Source organism: Oryzias latipes, chromosome 2 (genome assembly GCF_002234675.1).
Source record: "Oryzias latipes chromosome 2, ASM223467v1".
In the NCBI taxonomy this organism is placed as follows: domain Eukaryota; kingdom Metazoa; phylum Chordata; class Actinopteri; order Beloniformes; family Adrianichthyidae; genus Oryzias; species Oryzias latipes.
The window spans coordinates 1,790,031-1,812,615 of NC_019860.2; the positions used below are offsets into that span (position 1 = coordinate 1,790,031).

Here is a 22,585-nt window from a genome sequence, read left to right on the forward strand (position 1 = left end):
CTCAGGTCACTTTACAAACATCCTTCAGCTCCTGTCAGTCATTTCACCTCCAACAAGAAGCCCCGCCCCCTTTTTATGTCAGGATAACACCTGATCAGATCCTGATCCTCTGACTGTGGGGCAGTGGGTGTTCACTTGGTAGACAACAGGCAGGTTGAGGGTTTGATTCCAGGAAGGCTCACAGTCTGAATCTAACATTAAATTTCCACTTCAGCCCCGCCCACCTGTGCTGCCCCGCCCACCTGTGCTGCCCCGCCCACCTGTGCTGCCCCGCCTCCATCCAGGTGGACTCTTCCTGGTTGTGAGTCAGTGATCAGTGCTGCAGCTGCGTTGACACGGTGAGTGGAGACTCTTCTTCCTCTTCATCTCTTTGCAGAAACTGAAGTGAGTTTGTTTCTGGAACTTTGTCTTCACTAACTTGACTGTTTGTTTCTGAATGTTTGGAGAAGATCTTCTTCTTTCTCTGCAAACTCTCCTCACTCTGCTGTTTCCAAAGCTTCATCATTGTTGGATCAACAACATGGAAGACTCTTCTTCATCAAGTCAACAACAATCAGCTGATGCTTGTTGTGTTTTTTCATTTCTGTCTCCAAACCTTCCTGTTCTCCTCCATCCAAGTCTGTGTGAGAACTCATTACTAAAGTAATAGATTACAGTTCCAGGTAACTGTGTGCTGGAACACAGTAGAGTAATATTTCCTCATTCCATGTTCAGGAACTCTCAGATTCCATCAGACAAACAACCTAGAATAGAAATGTTTGTAGCAGAGAGACAATGAGGCCTTAGTGGATGAAAACAAAGATTTTTCTGCTTTTATTCACCGACTATAAATTCTATTTTTCACATTATCTTAAATAATTGTGTTTAATCTGCTGTTAGTCTTCATTGACCCTAAACTCTGGTTTTTATGTTTCTTGTTTTTAGCACAGAGTTGTTTGTCTAGTTTTTCTAGTTCTGTCATTTGAACTTTATGAGTACTGGAGCCTCCATCAAAATAAAAATAATAAATACATTTACTAGAATAAAGTATTACAATTATGAGACAGAAGTTGTGAATTTATGAGGATAAACTTGTAGGATTATCGGTAAAAGAGTCAGTATTATATGATAATAAAGTTATAATTTCATAAGTTATGAGTTGAGAATGAAAAATAATTATTTTTCTGGACTTTGTCTAAACTTCCTGCATTGATCAAAGTGTCAAACTAAAGTGTTTTTCTGCTCCTCACATCTTTCTCTCTGTTGGAATCTGTCAGAGTTTTTCCTGGAAGCTCTGACAGATCTGGAAGATCCACATTCTTTCAGTTTGAGGTTTTCTTTGTCATCAAATCTCTGCCTCAAACGGCTTTTCTGACTTGTTCACATTCAGACTTCAATCTGCTCAGTTCTGAGCTTTAGCAGAGGAGAGCCATCATCTAAATCCTAAAAACATCTAAATCCTAAAAACATCTGAATCCTAAACAGAATCTAACAATATTCCACTAAAAATCCAATAAAATCTGTAATCAAACTAATAAATCTACATCAAATCCATTTGTTCTTCAGTCCTTTTCCTTCAGTTTTAGGATCTTGTGGATTTCAAACGTTGTGATTCTAACAGACATGGAAAGAAAAGCTTCTCAGCTTCACTGTCAGCCATTTTCCTGAGCTGCATGTGAACAAACTCTCTGTTCCTCTGAGTCTGACTTCAGGGTCTTGGTCCTTCTTTTATATCCAACTCGCTTTTAACGTATGAACCTCCCAGAGCCCTTAGGTCCTCAGGTGCAGGCCTGCTGAAGGTTTCCAGGGTCAGGACAAAAAACCACGTCGAGGCCTCATTTAGAACTATGGGCCTCGTCTGTGGAATAGTCTACTGAGGATGTGAGGGCCTCATCTTCTGTGGAGGTTTTTAAAAAGAAATTAAAAACACACTTTTTAAAATAAGCTTTTAATTAGATTTCATATCATATCTTTTCTAAGCTAGAAAGATTTTTTTTCTTCTTTATCTTTTTACTCTTGTAAAACTTGTGTTTTATCACATTCCAAATGTGTTTAGTTCATGTTTTCTGCTGTGTCTCTGAGGAATATCAGAGAACTGAAGCTCAGTCTGATTGGAAATGAACAGAGACCACCTCCAAATATGGGTTAGAGAGCGGTTCCTGGTTCCAGACCAGGATCCACTTGGGTTTGTTCAGACTAAAAATTTGTTCCTGATTATCAGGAAACAAACTCTGGTTCACTTTACACCAATGTGTCCAGTTTGAAAACACTCTAAGTTTTCTTTTTATGGACTAAACTCACTGAAGCTGAATTCTGATCTCTGATTGTGTTCACATTGTTTTCACTTTACCAGAAATAAACTTTATTATCAGAAATCTTCATGAAACCAAATCGTCCTTCATAGAAATGAGAACAACTTGGTGGTAAATTTGTCTCTTCAGAAGTTTTTCTTCTGCAGCTGTTCTAAAGAAAAGAACTAAAAAGTAACTCTGGACTCATGTTACAGCTTTCAGAGAGTAATATTGTGAAGTAATGGATTACTTTAGAACAAGTAACCTGTAATGTTTTCCAGTATAGAGGTTCAACAGTGGAATCAAAGTCTCTGTTGGAGCTTTGAGAGGAAGAATTCATGTCTTTCTTTCTTTTCTCCTCATTCTTTGATTTCTGTCTGTTTTTCTTGATGCTTCATGTTTCCTGAAGTGTAGAAACAGGAAGTTTGTTGTTTCTTTGTCAAAGTGACTGAATGGAAATGTTGCTGCTGCAGCTCCATGTCTCCACCTGGTGGAGGGAGAGCAGAAGTGCAGCAGCTGATGGCAGCTTCCTCTGATGATGATGAGGGTTTCCTCTGCAGGTGAAGGTGGAAGGTGTGTGTGAGCTGATGTGGATCCAGTGAATCCAGCAGCATGGATCAGTGGGAGGAACCACAGGAGGGAGCCCCTCCCTCTAGAAGCAGAGATGGTAACCATGACAACCAGAGCAGAGCTCAGAGGTGAGATGAACATCTCCAACTGTCCATGATCTTCTCCATGTCAGAGCTCAGGACTCACACCAGCAACCTTCATTCTTCACAGGAACCAACCTGGACCTGAACCTGGATCTGGATCCAGCTTGGGGTCCAAAAGGAGACGCAGATCAAGGGGAAAAAAAAGGTCTAAAGATTTTCATTGCAGTCTAATAAATCTGTTAGAATTTCATTCTTCATCCAGTCTTAGTTCAACATAGATTGATCAGTATAAGAAAAACATTGGAATGAATGTGCCTTAACCAGGTATCTAAACTAGAATCTATTGCTGGGAGGTTCTGCAGAACTTTGGCCCGTTTTGCCGACAGCATTTTGGTTGATGCTAAGTGCGTTAGCCACTAAAAAGCACCACAAGCCGCGGTTTTATGATACTGGCAGCAACATGGCACAGAGTTTCAGTGTTGGTATCCATCCTAAGTAAAAACTAAGTAGTTCATGTCTCATAACAACAGAACCAGCTGCCTCCGGCTGAGATCTTCCTGTTTTGTGCGTGCAGAGCTGCTCAAAGAGGCTCCGTGTGCTCTGCTGCCAACTAGTGGTCGGAAGTTAAAGTGGAAAACAAGAGTCAGACACTGAAATTAATAATTCATTCATCCTGATTGCATTATGAATGGATACAAGTATCGCCAAATGAACTATCACAATATGTCACCAAAACAATTTTGTCCAACATCCCTAGTAGAGACCCCCATGTAAAGGATTCATTAAACATTGATTAAAAAATAATGGGGCCAATTTTTCAATACGTTTCTTATAAAATTCAGCCGGAATACTGTCTGGACCGGGAGCTTTCTAGAATATTTCTGCAATATCTTTCTGCAGTGCTGTAAGTAGTTCAACCTTAATGGCAGCAATGTCAAGCTTTGCCTGTGTTAGGATTGGGTCAGGTGTGGCCTGTGGCTCACATGGAGCCATGGTTGCGACATGAAGGCTGGGCCTCAGTTGCGTTTGAACAACATTGCGAGACTTTGCATTCATTCCAGACATGTTAGCTAACTTAATAAAACACTTATGGAAAACTAAAGCTTCAAAGTGGTTTGAAACTTTAGTTTTCAAACCACAGCTGGATGGAAGTAAAAGTTTGATGACATGTAGAAATGTCACAGATTTTTAAAAATGAGTTTTATTAAAACAATTGTTTTACCATCAGGAATCAACAGAAACCTGGATCTGAACCTGAACCTGAACCTGAAACTGGACCTGGATCTGAACCTGAACCTGAATCTGAACCTGGACCTGGATCTGAACCTGGATCTGGATGCAGCAGTGTTTCCCCCAGGACTGACGAGTCAACAAGTCATATTCAAGAGACCAAAGACGTCAGTTCAGCAGTGGAACAGTGAGTGTTTCAGATGCATGTTTTGAATTCAACTGAAATACCTGCATGCAGTGTCACACAGTTGTCAGAAGGGGGCGTTTGGACAGACTGTCTCACTGCAGATCAGTCTGTTCATGATCTGAGTTCAATAGTTCAACATGGAAAATAATCTGATCAACCTCCAGAACACAAGAAATGAGTTTCTAATCAAACTAATGTTTTTCCATCAGGATTTTACAGAGCTCTGAACATGGATCCAGCTGTGTTTCCTTCAGGACTGACGTGTCAAAGGGTGGTAATCCAGACTCCAAAGACGTCAGTTCAGTAGTGGATCAGTGAGTGTTTGTCAGAGTTTTTGGAGGCTGGATTCTATTTCAGATGATCAACAGTTTTCAGATGAAGGACTTGAGGTCTGGTTCAGTTCTGGATCTCTCTGATCAGACTCACTTGGAGCATCATGTGTGTGATGAGATCTTTTCAGTTGAGTCTTCTGAGAGTCTCTGAGAGACATCAGAGATGTTGGAGAAGAAAACATGTTGACTGCTGACTCTGACTGACAGCAGCTCCAGTCTGATTCCAACCAAATCAGGAGAAAAGTTCCAGTTTTGGTTCATCATCATAATCATAACAGGGCTAGGCTGATGCTAAATCGCTGAAATGGAGGAACAATTCTTTTTTAAAACTCTCCAAGAACATGACATCTCTAATAGCCGGTACCAACTGATTCCATAGTTTAGGAGCCAGCAGAGCAAACTAACGGCCCCCCTGAAACTTACATTTGGTTCTGGGAACCATTAACACAAACTGGTGAGAGGAACATAAGGACTTTAGGGGGGAATATTTTAAAAGCAAACTGGAGAGGTAAAAAGGTGCCGTACCTGCAAAGGATCATAAAGTAAGGACCAGAATAAAAACTAAGTATTGCACTGGCAGCCAGTTCAAAGAGACCAAGATCGGGGTTCTGTGGTCAAACATCTTTGCCCCACAAATAAATCTGGCTGCTGTGTTTTGGACCAGCTGCAGCCTGGCTAATGAAACCTTGGCTAATCCAGTTTATGAAGAGCTGCAATATTTTAGTTTGGATAAAATGAAGGCATGAGTGACAATATCACAGTTTGTTTTTGATATGAAAGACTTAATTCTAGCCAGACTTCACATCTGAAAAAAGCAGGACCTGGTCACAGCATTTATTTGGAGGTGGAGCTTCAGAGCTGCATCAAGTTTCACACCTAGGTTTGTGACCACAGACTGTTCAAAAGGGGCAAGAGAGAGGAGATCAACACCATGATCTTTTTGACCACAACGGTAAACACTGCTACCTCCATTTTGCTTTCATTAAGGCCAAAAAGGTTAGCCAACATCCACGCCCTAACTTCAGCAAGGCAGTCAATTATTGAGTTAATCGTGCGGTCGGGTCCCTCACATATAGGGACATAAATTTTGCAGTTGTCTGCATAAAGGTTAAAGTTCACCTTATGCTTCCAAAACCGCATTCCCTGTGGCAGCAAGTAGATGGAAAACAACAATGGGCCGCATTTAAAGAGCAAGTCTGATGGTCTGAGAGCACCATCAGCAGGATCAGTTGGGAAACATTCACTTTTCTGTAAATGTTATTTTTACCCTGATGGGGAACAGAATTACACTAAAATACTATAAACCGAGGATAGTGAAATTATGGGATCAGTTACATATAATATCAAATCATCGGCATATCACAAAAGTCTGTGTTAAGTCCCTTCACGAGTAATCCATCTAAACAATGGGGCAGACCTTAAAATAATAGACAACGGCTCAACTGCAATGGGAAAAACAAAGGCGATAAGGGACAGCCCTGTTGAATACCGCGATCAAGAGTGAAAAAGTCAGAGTGAGTCTCATTGATATGCATACTGGCTTTGGGAAATGTGTTATGTAGGCAAATCCAGGCAATTAATTTATCGCCAAAGCCTAATTTTTTTAAGTACAGAAAACAAATGCTTAAACTCCACTCTATCAATACTTTTTTAGCATCTGGGGAAATATCGATCTCAGGAAGTTCAGCAGAGTGTTTGGAATAGATTAAATTGAAAAGTTTGTGGGTGTTAGAAGGCAATCGAGGCCCTTTTATGAAGCCGTTTTCTCTTTGGACATTGAAATAATAATAATAATAGTGGATTGGATTTATCTGTGCTTTTCCAGACGCTTAAAGTTTCAACAGAAACCTGGACCAGGACTGGCCCCAGGACCTGAACCTGAACCTGGAATAAGACCTGAACCTGAACCTGGATCTGAATCTGGATCTGGATCCAGCAGTGTTTCCCCCAGGAGTGACGAGTCAACAAGTCATATTCCAGACTCCAAGGACATCAATCCAGGAGTGGAACAGTAAGTGTTTGTCAGACTTAAAGAGGTCTGGTTCAGTTCTGGATCTCTCTGATCAGACTCACTTGGAGCATCATGTGTGTGATGAGATCTTTTCAGTTGAGTCTTCTGAGAGTCTCTGAGAGACATCAGAGATGTTGGAGAAGAAAACATGTTGACTGCTGACTCTGACTGACAGCAGCTCCAGTCTGATTCCAACCAAATCAGGAGAAAAGTTCCAGTTTTCTCTGGATTTGGTAGACTTGCTTCATCATCATAATCATAATAACAGGGACCGGCCTCCTGTTGATTCCCAGAGTCAGAACTAAACAAGGGGAATCAGCGTTTCAATATTCTGCAGCTAAAATCTGGAACAGCCTCCCTGAAGGCCTCTTCTATGTTCATGTTCAAATCTAGACTTAAAACATTTCTGTTTAGCCGTGTATATGACTGGAAGGTCCTATCTGCACTTTTCTTTCCTTTACATCCTTTATTTTTAACTCAATTTTCAAACTTTCTTTTCTTTTAAAGTAAATTTTACGTTGATTATTTATATGATCTCCTTCCTTCTTTTCACATTCCTCCATCCATTTTAGAAGAACATAAACACTCACCTGAGCACAGGTTATTAGCTCACCTTTGCACTAATAGTTTGCGTGATAGAATGAATGAAAGATTTCACACTTGTTGGTTTAAAGGCATAAGTATGCGTGTGTGAACACTATCTGTTTTGTGTACATGTTGACATGTGAACATTTTTTCAGCCAGCAGTGGGGTATTCCAGAACGCAGGTTATGCTAGCTCCCACGATAAGTTTGAGGCTAAGGAAGTTGATAACCTCAGCTTTCGGTCAAGTTACCATAGCAACTCATGCTCTGAACATAACCTGGTCGGGAGCAGGTTTAGTTGAAGCTTAGTTTGTTTACAGAGAGGTGAAGCAGCATGGTGTGTCCATTTGAAGATGATTTAGTGGATGAAAAAGCTCAGATAATACTTTTTCCACCATGAGAGGATGATAAGACCATATATGGATGTTGGAAAGATAAACTTGTTTACTTTGATCTAACTTCATTATTTGCTTCAGTTAAGATAAATCATTTTTTTGTTAGGTCACCTTAAAAATAACACGTAGTTTTCAGACAATTATTTTCCTTTCGTTCAAAGTAATTCAATTAAGTAGGTGTAACTTTGATGCTGCTGTTAGATCGGCACCGCAAGGGATTCTGGGATATCATTCCCTTTGCCTGTCTGGATGGATTTGGGTTTAGGTGTGGGTTTTTTACAAGATGTGTTCAGTTTAGCTGTTTTACTGTGTTTTGCCGAGCTATTTTGTCCTACTATGCTTAAGTCTCTGCACCATGAGTGAGAGTGAAGGAAAGGATGATGAGTTTATATAGCACCTCTACCACCCAAACCTGTCATGACAGTAATGGAATATTCTGTGATGAATTTTTGCACCCCGTGCATTTTTTCCCATTCTTTTTATTGTTATAAAAATGAGCATATCTGCCGGCTCAAACTTAGACATATGAAAGTTCAAGAAATATAAGTAATTAAGATGGAAAAAAGATTAATGGAGTAATGTGACATTTAGTTAGATAAATACGTAAAGTTGAGTTGTATAAACAATTATTGAGTTTGAATAAATTTAACTAAATTATTTAAATTATTTTTCAGCCGTGTTTCTTTTTTGATGGACTTATAATTTTTATCCGCCGTCATTAAACTCTCAGACTCCGTCTCACTTCCGTCTCAAGTGTCGCGCTTTCTTTTTTTTTTTCCACGCGTTTCCATGGTGACTCCAGAAATCGGCGATCTATTGAGAATGTCTTTATGTACCTGCTGTGCACGTGCATTAATCCAGGGTTACCAAGTCGAGCGTAATTACGCCAACTCATATCAGGGGCCTGTTTCAGAAAGGAGGTTAAGTGTAAACTCTGAGTGCATTAACCCTGAAATCAGGGAAACCCTGGGTTTTCCGTTTCAGAATGGGAGGTTTGTTAAACCAGAGAAAGCAGAGTAAGTCAAACCCGTTTCTGAAAGAGAGGTAACTTATACTCGGAGTCAGTGTCCATGGTTACTTGTGCTGTGAACCTAACCTGGTCGGGAGCAGGTTTTATCCTCTAAACTCAAGGTTTCTGCCAGTCCCCTCCCCTTTTTAAAGACGAAGCGGTATTTGTCGCTTTAACCTTCATTGCCCACATTTCCGTCACACGATCTAAGTGACAAGAATGGCTTGTCCTTTTTGGAGGACCCAATAGACGAGGAGGCTGCATTAATTCCTAGAGAATTACATTTACCTCGTACGAGGATTTTGAGACCTAGACTCGATTTTTTTGTCATTTCCCCATACGTTTTTGTGTGAGCGTTACCTTTTTTCGTTGCAGTCAATTACATATATACAATGAAAACAACATTAGATATTGCTATGTAGATGTTTCATATGTCAAATATTGTCAACAAAGCCTACATCCATAACATGCTCAAATTTGACCTGATTGAATTATGTTTTTATACTTCATTTTTAGCTGCTGCCATGTTCTTTTAATTCCTGCAGGATTGCATCTACATGAAAATGAAATCAGGGACATTGAATTAGATTAATGTAACAATTACTTTTTGGAAACACAATTTGCTAGTACTGCTTACTTTCTTAATCCCATATAGACCTGTACCACTTGATCAATACAAGGGTAGACAAAAGTTCACTTTTAAAAACACAATTCTGTAGCAGCCCATGCAGTGTCTCATGTTCATGCATTTACTACTGCAGTTACGGTAGTGGGACTGTAGGGGGCATGTGTTCTGCTGAGCAAGATTTATAATAAAGAGACATGTGGAGTGAACAGACGTGTGTGTCTGAGCGCCATAATTTCATTCACATCTACCGACACCGAACCCTGTGAGGCCGGCTACAATGCATGTATTAATATTAAACTGACCAACGTTTGCAAGAGGGGAAGGTTGACAAAAAAGTCCTCTAAACATTACCGACGTTAAATGCATTTTCCCCCAGATTGGTTCTGTACACTATGCAGCATTTCATGCAATAACACCAGGAATAACACTTCAAAAGTACTCCTAAATATCGCCATTTTTTATTTCACACCTTACACTATTTAAAAAGTTATTACAGCCAATATTTTATAACAATGATTTCAATGCAAACTTCCGCATTAACTTGAGCAGCTATGTTTTCCCACGCTAACTGTCTCTGTTTTGCAGATGCAGCGGTGTTGCTTTTCTTCTGGAATATGTGCTCATATTCACTGTAACTCTGCAGCAGCACGTCAAGTTCAGCTGGAGAAAAATATGCAGACCTCTTTTTTTCACGGTTGCCATGGTGACTCGTGATATCTGCGCTCCATTGATAATGGCTTCTTATAGTCGCGGTGCTCACGCTCACCTCCGAATCAGTCCACTCAGAGTTGATTGACCTAACTCGGATCAGCTTCTCTGAAACAGAAAACTCAGAGTTGTTAATCTCTCGATTGACCAACTCAGAGTTCAAGTTTAACCTCAGAGTTGGTTGAACCTCCTTTCTGAAACAGGCCCCTGGTCTTTTGGAACCAACATATCCAGAGTAAGCAAGTTCAGGCGGATTTCAGCCAGAGTTCAGGTTTAAAGTCAGGCTAGTTCAAACATGCTTCCTGGAATACCCCCCAGGTGTGTTGATAACATTTGAGTGTGTGTGTGGACAGGCTCCGCCCTTTTTGTACTACATTTGAACCTTACCATAATGATTAACAACCAGTAAACTTGTTGCTCTATGCTGCTTCATGGTCTTATCCCCCTTCCCCTCCTATTATCACCCCCTACCCCCCCTCTCTCTAGCGTCCCTCTCTCTTCTTCCCCTCTTTCCTTTTCCGTCCGGTCCAACACCAAAGATTTTCAAACATGATTGAAATTAATAAAGGTTGGCCTCAATTACAAAAGGGGTTTATTCAGACATACCTTTGGTTTGTCTGTAGATTAATAACCCCTCTTGTTAAAGTAAAATATGTCCAACACAAGAGGCCCTCAGCTCTCATCTGCCTGCCCAGCTGTTGGACAGGACAAGTTAAAAAATATAATAAAATAAAATAAACAAACAAACAAACAAAAAAACAGGTAGCTAAACTATAATCTATTGCTGGTAGGTTCTGCAGAACCTTGGCCCATTTTGCCGATAGCATTTTGGTTGATACTAAGTGCATTATCTGCCAAAAAGCACCACAAGCCACAGTTTTATGTGATACTAGCAGCAACATGGCACAGAGTTTCAGTAGTTCATGTCTCATAACAACATAGCAAGCTGCCTCTAGCTGAGATCTTCCTGTTGTTTAGTGCGTGCAGAGCTGCTCAAAGAGGCTCCGTGTTGTCTGCTGCCAACTAGTGGTCGGAGGTCTGAGTGAAAAACACTGAAAGTCAGACACTGAAAAACACTCATAAATAATTCAATCATCCTGACTGCATTATGAATGGATAGAAGTATCGCCAAATGAACTATCACAATATGTCACCAAAACGATTATGTCCAACATCCCTAGTAGAGACCCTCATGCAAAGGATTCATTAAACATTGTTAAAAATTATGGTGCCAATTTTTCAATCAATTTCTTATAAAATTCAGCCGGAAACCGTCTGGACCGGGAGCTTTCTAGAATATTTCTGCAATACCTTTTTGCAGTGCTATAAGTAGTTCAACCTTAACGGCAGCAATGTCAAGCTTTGCCTGTGTTAGGATTGGGTCAGGTGTGGCCTGTGGCTCACATGGAGTCATGGTTGTGACTTGAAGGTTGGTCTTCAGTTGTGTTTGAACAACATTGAAAGACTTTGCATTCATTCCAGACATGTTAGCTTATTTAATAAAACACTTGTGGAAAACTAAAGCTTCAAAGTGGTTTGAAACTTTAGTTTACAAACCACAGCTGGATGGAAGTAATAGTTTGATGACATGTAGAAATGTCACAGATTTTTAAAAATGAGTTTTATTAAAACAATTGTTTTTCCAACAGGATTCAAGAAAAACCTGGACCAGGACTGGCCCCAAGACCTGGATCTGAACATGAACATGAACCTGGACCTGAATCTGAACCTAGAAGTAGACCTGAAACTGAACCTGGATCTGAACCTGGATCTGGATCCAGCAGTGTTTCCGCCAGGAGTGATGAGTTAACCGATCATATTCCAGACTCCAAAGACGTCAGTTCAGTAGTGGATCAGTGAGTGTTTGTCAGAGTTTTTGGAGGCTGGATTCTAGTTCAGATGATCAACAGTTTTCAGATGAAGGACTTGAGGTCTGGTTCAGTTCTGGATCTCTCTGATCAGACTCACTTGGAGCATCATGTGTGTGATGAGATCTTTTCAGTTGAGTCTTCTGAGAGTCTCTGAGAGACATCAGAGATGTTGGAGAAGAAAACATGTTGACTGCTGACTCTGACTGACAGCAGCTCCAGTCTGATTCCAACCAAATCAGGAGAAAAGTTCCAGTTTTCTCTGGATTTTGGAGATTTTCACTTTAAAAATGTCTGAGTTTGGTTTTATAGTGTGGCTGATTTCTCCAAGTCTAAGTTGACCACGCCCACAACATGAGGGTCCAGCTGGTCACCCACAGACTTTGCTGCTTTTGTGCCCAACATTGTTGTCTGGATTGAGTCACAAATAAATAAACGGTTCATTCTGGTCAATATTTAATACTTCTCCAACGTTTTCTCTGTAATGTTTGTGGATAAAGTAGGAAGAACTAAACAGACTGGAGATATCGTGAAGAACACAGTTGTTGATGATGTCATTCTCATGGATTTCTGTGTGACCAGCATAAAAAGTGATGGAAATTCACGTTGACTACATGTTATACATGCAGCAAAGATGAACATTGGTGCAGGTAGTTTAAGGTCTTTCCAGGCTAAATGTAGTCATGTGTTTAAAGTTCAAGTCCCGTTAGCGTTCACACTCCTAGGTGTGTGAAATGTGTTCCCACTGTTGGCCCCTCCCCCGAGGGAGCAGTGAGCCGCAGACACAGCCACATTCAGGAACCATTTGGTTGTTGAACCCTGACCTTAATCATCCACAGTTGGTACTTCTCCTTGAAAAGACATTTGTTGTTAAAGCTACATTTCCAGCATTTTGGATCTTTTCTCAATCCATGAATAGAAAGTAGAAACTGAACTGATGACAATTCCAGCTGCTGTACGCCAACGTGAACTCTCATCACCGATAGCAACAGGTTGAACTTCTGCCACATTTTCTATTCAAATCTCACGTTAAACTATTTTATTTTTATGTTTTTGCATCCAAAATATTAAAATTTCATGACTTTATCAAAACTTTACAGAAGATTTCATTTTTTTCAATTGTTTTAGAAACATTTTCATTTTCCAAAACTTTTCTAGGTTTTCCCTGACGAACCCTGTTTAAAGCTGAACTTCAGATTCATTTTGTCCATAAATGACATAAAAGTCTATTTATATCCATTGCAGTCTAATAAATCTTTTAATTAGTCCAACATAGATTTTCTACTCATCAATATTGTTCTATGAGTACAAAGAGTTGATTCACGAGGACAGAAACTGAGGCTGGAAATGAATTATTATATGAATAATCATTTAAATATTTAGGGTTCAGCCTGATGTTTTTAAATACAGTCTTGTTTTAACCAAACTAATAATCTATTATCAGAAAACTAATTTGACATTTCAGATTTGTGTTTTTGTCCACAAACACATTATACCAGTAACAATACCTGCATGCAGTGTCAGACAGTTGTCAGAAGGGGGCGTTTGAACAGACTGTCTCACTGCAGATCAGTCTGTTCATGATCTGAGTTCAATAGTTCAACATGGAAGATAATCTGATCAACCTCCAGAAAACAAGAGATGAGTTTATAATGAAACACTTGTTGTTGTTTTTTGTCAGGATCCAACAGAGACCTGGATCTGGATCCAGCTGTGTTTCCTTCAAGAGTGACGGGTCAAAGTGTTTTAATCCAGACTTCAAAGACATCCATCCAGCAGTGGACCAGTGAGTGTTTGTCAGAGTTTTTGGAGGCTGGATTCTAGTTCAGATGATCAACAGTTTTCAGATGAAGGACTTGAGGTCTGGTTCAGTTCTGGATCTCTCTGATCAGACTCACTTGGAGCATCATGTGTGTGATGAGATCTTTTCAGTTGAGTCTTCTGAGAGTCTCTGAGAGACATCAGGGGGGTATTCCAGGAAGCATGTTTAAACTAGCCTGACTTTAACCCTGAACTCTGGCTGAAATCCGCCTGAACTTGCTTACCCGGGGTATGTCGGTTCCAAAAGACCGGATATGAGTTAGTGTAATTACGCTCGACTTGGTAACCCTGGGTTAATGCACGTGCACAGCAGGTACATAAAGACATTCTCAATGGATCGCCGATTTCTGGAGTCACCATGGAAACGCGTGGAAAAAAGAAAGCGCTATACTTCAGTGAGATGGAGTCTGAGGTTTTAATGACGGCGTATGAAGATTATACGTCCATCAAAAAAGTAATATGGCTGCATCATCAAAAGAAAAAGTTTCTGCTTGTAGTAAGAACAGACAAAATAAACGCACAAGTTTGTGATCTTATTTCCATTTTCCTTGTGACGCATATATTATATATATATAACTTATCCAATTTTGCCACCTTAATGAATTACTTCTATTGGTAATAATTGAGTTAAATTTAATCAACCTAATTTCTTACGTCTATAAAACTCAATAATTGTTTATACAACTCAAATGTATGTATTTATCTAACTAAATGTCATATTACTCCAATTCAATTTATATTTTTTCCATCTTAATTAATTATATTTCTTGATCTCTTATATGTTTAAATATGAGCTGGCAGATATGCTAATTTTTATAACAATAAAAAGGACGCGGAAAAAAACGAGTAAGCCCTGGCTGCAGCCTGCAGAATGGGTCAACATAGTGGAATGCTGGAACGCTGAGGAATGTGAACACGCTGTGGAATGTAAACCCCGCCCACATTGAGCCCGTGCATTTGACTCACCTTTGTCAGAGCAGTTGTGATTGCAGGAAAGGGGAAGAATCCGTGGAGCACATTTTGTGTCATTGTGAATTGTATGAGGAAGAAAGAGAAGAGAGGGATGAAAATTTGAATGGTGCAATTTTTTTTATGTATCACTCAAAAAATGATTTAAGCCCCTCTTTCATGTAACACAATAAAATTGTGTTTGTTTTATTTAAAAATATTTATTTTAAAAGAATGTATCCACATTTAATTGACCTAACACAAAATGTATTAATATTTTCCCCTATAGCTCCAGCATGCTGTTGAATGCTGTTTTCCTGTTTCTCTTTATTGTTTTTGCCGTCTCACGGCTACAATTTTTCACCTATTTTAACCATTCAACTATTAAAATGTTCAACTCCTTCGTCTAATGTAATGCCTGGTATGACTATTAGTCCTTCAAATCCTTCGACTTTTCAAAAGAAAACTTTCGTTCGTTTTTTCCACATAAAAAACGTACTGTGGCAAGAAATCGCTTCAACTCGGCTTCTCCCAGTAAGACGATAGACGACGAGCCTCATCTATGGAAATAATGAATCTATTTGTTTATACCGGCGGCCTCATGTTGTCACAGGAGTGTTAGCTCAGCAGGTTAATTAGCGGGTTCAACATACAGAGGTTCTGAATTTGAATCTAGCTTTAGACTTCTGTTGCATGATTTTTTTCTTGATAAAATTTAGTTCGACTAACTCGATTATATTTCGTTACATGGAAGAATTTTCTTTGAGGTGGGGTTACTCATATTTATTGGATGGAAATCCTGCCCACAATTAAATTGAGTTCATCCAATGAGTTATTTTTTGAGTCCGTGAGGCCAGACAGAATTTATTAACTCCCTAATACATGTACATGGAAACTTGTAAAAGGCATAAGAAGACAGGAATCACTGTATAAATTCTCTAATTCAATTAAAAAAAATTTTTATTTAGCGCAATGAAAAACAATGAAAAAGGGGATCATGAATACAAAGAATGCATTAGGAAAATACTAAACTTTAACAAAACAGACTAAACTAAACTGATATTCCTGCCCTTAGACCCCCCCCCCCCCCCTTCACGATAAGGAAAAACTCCTTAAAAACTGGTAGGTGGCAATATTGCACATGGAAACTTGTAAAACCAAAGAAGAAGACGGGCTCAATGTGGGCGGGGTTAACATTCCACAGCGGGTTCGCATTCCTCAGCGTTCCAGCATTCCACTATGTTGTGCAATTCAGTAGGCTGCAGCCAGCGGTAGTTGAAAAAATGCACGTAGCGCACAAATTCAGTAAAGAATATTCCTCCATTGTCTTTATTATATGTACCTGTAGGGGTGCTATATAAACTCATCATCCTCTCCTTCACTCTTACTCATGGTGCAGAGACATAAGCATAGTAGGACTAAATAACTCAGCAAAACATGGCACAACACAGTAAAACAGCTAAACAACTAAACACATTTGGTCAAAAACCCACACTTAAACCAAAATCCGTCCAGACAGGCAAAGGAAATGGTATCCAACAATCCTTTGCGGTGCCGATCTAACAGCAGGACCAACGTTACACCAACTTAATTGAATTAATTTGAATGAAAGTAAAATAACTGTCTGAAAACTGCGTGTTATTTTTAAACTGACTTAACAAACAAATGATTTATCTTAACTGAAGCAAATAACTATGTTAGATAAAAGTAAAAAAGTTTCTCTTTCCAACATCCCTATGTGGTCTCATCACCCTCTCATGGTGGAAAAAGTATTATCTGAGCTTTTTCATCCACTAAATCATCTTCAAATGGACACGCCATGCTGCTTCACCTCTCTGTAAACAAACTAACCTTCAACAAAACCTGCTCCCGACCAGGTTATGTTCAGAGCATGAGTTGCCATGGTAACTTGACCTACCCTGAAACATACCTCCATTTCTGGAACCGAAAGCTGAGGTTATCAACTTCCTTAGCCTCAAACTTACCATGAGAGCTAGCATAACCTGCGTTCTGGAATACCCCCCAGATGTTGGAGAAGAAAACATGTTGACTGCTGACTCTGACTGACAGCAGCTCCAGTCTGATTCCAACCAAATCAGGAGAAAAGTTCCAGTTTTCTCTGGATTTTGGAGATTTTCTCATTGAAAATGTCTGAGTTTGGTTTCATAGTGTGGCTGATTTCTCCAAGTCTGACTAGTCCACCTGTTTCTCCTCCAGCCAGTCAGAAGGTTTTTCTCTTTTTCTAGAATCTTCCTCTCTGTAGAAAAACATCAACCAGAAATGTAGCTGCTGTTGTCCAACAGCTAAACCATGTAGATCTACATGGATTAGATCAGGTCTCAATATGCTTCAGACTAAATCTACTGTTCTGGATCTAGATTTAGTCTGCTTTAGATAAACCTCATTCTTATAATTAACTAAATACAATTTTAAAATAAATACAATTTCTGAAAGTAAATTCATCATTTAACCCTTTCATGCCTGACATTATTTCTATTTACTGCATTTTCACAACCATAGGACACACTGGGTTATAGGGCACAGTTTCAGTTATGGGGGAATTTTTTTTTTTTTTTTTTTTTTTTTTACACACAAAAGATCCAACGGGTGTTCGGAGGGCACCTAAACACATACTGGTAAAACATGCATGCTAGTGTATGTTTAAAAAGGCAGTGGGAGCAAAACTGAGTTGGTTTTGATTTATTTTTCATTTTTTCAGTCATCAGTCAGCATCCAAAAATCCATCAGTGTCATTATCTTCTGTATCTAAAATGAACATCTGGGCCAAAAAACCAGCTTCCATTTCCTCATTGTCAGTCTGTCTTGTTGCCAGGCGGCTCCTCATGAATGATGCCGGCTTTTGGGAAAACTCGAAAAACAGTTCAAGCATATTATATTATCCCAGGACTCTGTAACTCGCCCAGCATCGTATCGTTACCATCGTGCTCCTGTTCTTCTTGACTCACCAGGATGTCAAAGGTCAGCGTTACTTCGTCCATGTTGGTGATGCAGCTAGATGTGTTAGTCTGCGATCTTTTCACTGCAGTGTGAGTGGAAACTGAACAGCTTTTCCTTGTAATCTGCTGGAAGTTGCTGCACCAGTCCTCGCCCAGAGATAAAGATGACGGCGTTTCATAAATTGAAAGCACCAAGATGGACCTCCTTGAAAATGTTCAATTTTCATTTCCTCTTCAAGCATTACTGCCTTCTAGGGAAGTGAATCTGAAGCATAATTAAAAATAAAAGTCAATACCAGAAATGCTTTTTCATTTTCAAAATGAAGCTGCATTTCTTCCCCAGAGGGAATCAGCCCCCACCACTGCAATATCATCTGTAAATGTATCAACAGTGTTGTTATGGTGTGTGGGTTTGCAGTTGTGGGTGTAGATCGGGGATCTAGAATTCAATTCACCTTGGAGCCACTGAAGGCAGAGTCTGGCTGAGGCTGGGCTGGAATCTCTGCGTGAACACGTTTGCGTTTTGAGATTAAACATTTTCTAAATTGCAATCAAAATGTACAGTTTTTCTTCAGCCAGAGAAACTAAATTGAGGGTAAAAGAACCTGTTCAGCTTCTGAGCCTCGGTAACAGACACATTTGATAAATATGGGTTAAATGGCGTATACTTATTTAGCGCTTTTCTACCTACAAGGCCCAAAGCGCTTTACAGTCACAGACCCATTCACACATTCACACACACATTCACATACTGTACTGCTGATGGCTCTGCTGCCGAACACTGGCGCCAACCTCCCACCAGAGGCAAGGTGGGGTTCAGTGTCTTGCCCAAGGACACTTCGACACATGGACATGCAAGGCGGAATCAATCCTGTAATTCTTTTGACCGCCCTACCGCTGCACCACAACTGCCCCTGGATATGCATATGGTGACTTGATTGGATGTAATCTAGACCAATCAGCATGAACCCTCTTGACTCTGATTGGCCGTTTGGTGGAACAAAAATATTATTAAACTGTGAGAAGTGAAGAAAAAATTAAATAAAGGGAGAAAGCGAGATATGAGACAACGCATTTGAAAAAAGTTGTCGTGAACGCAAAAATGTTTATTATGATTTTGAAAGCAAATATTTAATGTTTCATTTGCAACTTACAATGTTTTGTTCTTAAAACTGAACGTTTTGAGTGCAGTTTGGGACATTTTTATCTCTAAACTGTGACTTTTGTTCTCAATGTGTAGGCTCAAATATCACTGCATATAGAAAGACCCTAAAAGCTTTAGCAAATGTTTTTCTTTTCTTTCTTCTAAATACAAGAGTGGCTTCAAAGACCGTAATGTGCATTTGACTGCATGTAAATACGTGTGAATAGCATCAGGCTGTTTTTTCTGGGCATGATTGTTTTCACGGTTTCACAGGATTGCTGGAGACATAATTTCTGCATTCAAAAGTTGCCTCCACAGCTCAAACACCATCCAGACCCGCTCATCTGCTGCTCTGTTCTCCTGGGAGAGAGTTCTCTGTAGTCAGGCAGCTCACTATGACTTAATTTGCGATAAGTCCATACGTTGGTTTGTTGGGGAGGATGGTGTTAAACGCTGAGCTTCAGTCCACAAAGAGCATCCCTGTTAGCTCTCCTCTAGCTCTAGGTGGGACAGAGCATCATGGAGGGCTGTGGTCACAGAGTCCTCTGTGGATGTTCTGCCTCTTTAGGCAAACTGGTCAGAATCCAGACATGGGGGCAGCAGAGACATTAATGCAGCCTTTGACTCAAAGACAGTAGAGACACTTCAGTGACTCCATAGACAGAATGGATCTGATTGTTGCTGATTCTCCACAGACTGGACCAGCAGAGCTCAGAGACTCCCAGTGGTCCGTCTGTCCAGCAGCATCAAACACAGCTGGACTCCATCTTTCTGGTCTGTACATGAACAACAACTACTTTCCCATCATTCTGTCCACAGTCGTCTCCATGCTGCACTTTGGACACCAGTGGACTGTCAGTGTGTCCAACATGGAGCTGATGTTTGGCTCCATGACTTCACTCTGATTGGCTCATTCATCTGGAATTCTGTTGCAGCTGCTGGAGGACAACATTGTCACTTTTGTCAAGAAGGAGCTGAAGAAAATGAAGAAGCTTCTGAGTCACATGGAGGATGAAGAGGAGCGGGAGGATGAAGATGAAGAGCAGAGGAGCAGCAGAGAGTCACTGATGAAGATCACAGTGAACTTCCTGAGGAGAATGAAGCAGGAGGATCTGGCTGATGGACTGCAGAGCAGTAAGAGGATTTCTCTGAAGGTTTCAGCTGCTGAGAAATTAAGATTTACTGATGTCTGAACACATGGAACCACAGGGATTCAAACCCTCATCATTCAGGGCTGCAGAGAGTTGATTTACTGTTTGTTGTCTTCATTCAGGATCTGCTGCAGTTTGTCGACATGAAGTCCAATCTGGTCTGAAGAAGAAGTTCCAGTGTGTGTTTGAGGGGATGGCTAAAGCAGGAAGCCCAACCCTTCTGAATGAGATCTACACAGAGCTCTTCATCACAGAGGGAGGAAGAGGAGAGCTGAATGAAGAACATGAGGTCAGACAGATTGAAGCAGCATCCAGGAAAGCAGGCAGAGCAGAAACAAGCATCAGACAAGAAGAGCTCTTCCAACTCCCAGCTGGAAGACCAGAACCAATCAGAACCGTGATGACTAAGGGAGTGGCTGGCATCGGGAAAACAGTCTTAACACAGAAGTTCACTCTGGACTGGGCTGAAGGCAAAGCCCACCAGAACCTCCACTTCACATTTCCATTCACTTTCAGAGAGCTGAATGTGCTGAAAGAGGAGAAGTTCAGCTTGGTGGAACTTGTTCATCACTTCTTCCCTGAAACCAAACAAGCAGGAATCTGCAGCTTTGAAGACTTCCAGGTCCTCTTCATCTTTGATGGTCTGGATGAGAGTCGACTTCCTCTGGACTTCCACAAGACTCGGATCCTGAAGGACCCTAGAAAGTCCACCTCAGTGGCTGATCTGCTGACAAACCTCATCAGGGGGAATCTGCTTCCCTCTGCTCTCCTCTGGATAACCACACGACCTGCAGCAGCCAATCAGATCCCTCCAGGATATGTTGACATGGTGACAGAGGTCAGAGGGTTCAATGATCCACAGAAGGAGGAGTACTTCAGGAAGAGGTTCAGAGATGAAGAGCAGGCCAGCAGGATCATCTCCCACATCCAGAGATCCAGAAGCCTCCACATCATGTGCCACATCCCAGTCTTCTGCTGGATCACTGCTACAGTTCTGGAGGATCTGCTGAAGAGCAGAGAGGGAGGAGAGCTGCCCAAGAGCCTGACTGAGATGTACATCCACTTCCTGGTGGTTCAGGCCAAAGTCAAGAAGGTCAAGTATGATGGAGGAGCTGAGACAGATCCTCACTGGAGTCCAGAGAGCAGGAAGATGATGGAGTCTCTGGGGAAACTGGCTTTTGAGCAGCTGCAGAAAGGAAACCTGATCTTCTATGAATCCGACCTGACAGAGTGTGGCATCGATATCAGAGCAGCCTCAGTGTACTCAGGAGTGTTCACACAGGTCTTTAGAGAGGAGAGAGGTCTGTACCAGGACAAGGTCTTCTGCTTCATCCATCTGAGTGTTCAGGAGTTTCTGGCTGCTCTTCATGTCCACCTGACCTTCATCACCTCCGGACTCAACCTCATGGAGGAAGAACAACAAAAAAAGTCTTGGTTTTCTTTCTCTTTTCTTCAAAGTGGTCCAGTCCAGTTGTACCAGAGTGCTGTGGAGAAGGCCTTACAGAGTCCAAACGGACACCTGGACTTGTTCCTCCGCTTCCTCCTGGGTCTTTCACTGCAGACCAATCAGAGTCTCCTTCGAGGTCTGCTGACTCAGACAGGAAGTAGCTCACAGACCAATCAGGAAACAGTCCAGTTCATCAAGGAGAAGATCAGTGAGGATCTGTCTGCAGAGAAAAGCATCAACCTGTTCCACTGTCTGAATGAACTGAATGATGGTTCTCTAGTGAAGGAGATCCAACAGGTCCTGAGGTCAGGACGTCTCTCCACAGATAAACTGTCTCCTGCTCAGTGGTCTGCTCTGGTCTTCATCTTACTGTCATCAGAAGAAGATCTGGAAGAGTTTGACCTTTGGAAATACTCTGCTTCAGAGGAGGCTCTACTGAGGCTGCTGCCAGTGATCAAAGCCTCCAACAAAACTCTGTAAGAACTCTCAGGAAAATCACCTTCAGTCAACAAATGAATCTGAGTGGAAACATGAAAGATTCAATAACTGCTGTCTGTCTTTGTTTTCTTCAGACTGAGAAGCTGTTTCCTGTCAGAGAGAAGCTGTGAAGCTCTGTCCTCAGTTCTCAGCACTCAGTCCTCCAGACTCAGACATCTAGACATGAGTATCAACATCCTGCAGGATTCAGGAGTGAAGCTACTGTCAGCTGGACTGGAGAGTCCAGACTGTAAACTGGAGACTCTCTGGTCAGTTTCATTAAAATGTTGATTCTCTACAAGAAGTTCTGTCTGGTTTTCTCTGATTCAGGAGAAAGTGTCAGAGAGATGTCACTGAAAAAGAAACAGCAATAGATAGAAATAAACATCTGTTAAATTCAAAACCCCAGCTGGATGTAATCTGATTACCTTTTTTCTTTGATGTTTTTCCAAACCAGACTGTCATGGTGCTTTTATCGCATGTAAATTTAAATGTTTTTACTTTTTCCTTAGTTTGCCAATTATAGTTATTTATGTTTTTGAACAGCGTCATTAAAAAAATACCTGTGTTCATATTAATATTTATCAGAACAGAAAGAAATTCTGGGTTTAATCTGACCTTGTTTGGTTATTCTTCAACAAACTGAACTCTTAACTTCATAAACATCAGCAGCTGCGATGTCAAAAACATGACCAAAAAACTCACTCTAACCTGATTTTAGGTTTAAAACAAACTAAGTAACTTGTTTTAGGAGAGATATTTTGG

At 40.7% G+C, this 22,585-nt stretch overlaps 1 protein-coding gene across 1 annotated transcript; it reads left to right on the forward strand.

The window, feature by feature from the left end:
• The first annotated feature begins 3,383 nt into the window (after positions 1-3,383).
• LOC101167524 (NACHT, LRR and PYD domains-containing protein 12) lies at positions 3,384-22,126 on the forward strand. The gene is made up of 7 exons (XM_023949660.1): positions 3,384-3,405; positions 4,152-4,320; positions 6,474-6,683; positions 19,441-19,519; positions 19,681-19,879; positions 20,019-21,819; positions 21,916-22,126. Exons 1-7 carry the CDS (start codon positions 3,384-3,386, stop codon positions 22,109-22,111), a joined length of 2,676 nt encoding a protein of 891 aa, XP_023805428.1. The 3' UTR covers positions 22,112-22,126.
• The last annotated feature ends 459 nt before the right edge of the window (positions 22,127-22,585 follow it).

What these genes read in the sequence shown, in the direction of transcription:
- LOC101167524 (XM_023949660.1), top strand. Translation starts at nt 3,384, where the DNA reads ATGGCACAGAGTTTCAGTGTTG. An exon ending in AGCTGGACTCCATCTTTCTG is followed by an intron (nt 19,520 to 19,680) that starts GTCTGTACATGA and finishes ATTCTGTTGCAG; the next exon opens with CTGCTGGAGGACAACATTGT. An exon ending in AAAGCCTCCAACAAAACTCT is followed by an intron (nt 21,820 to 21,915) that starts GTAAGAACTCTC and finishes TGTTTTCTTCAG; the next exon opens with ACTGAGAAGCTGTTTCCTGT.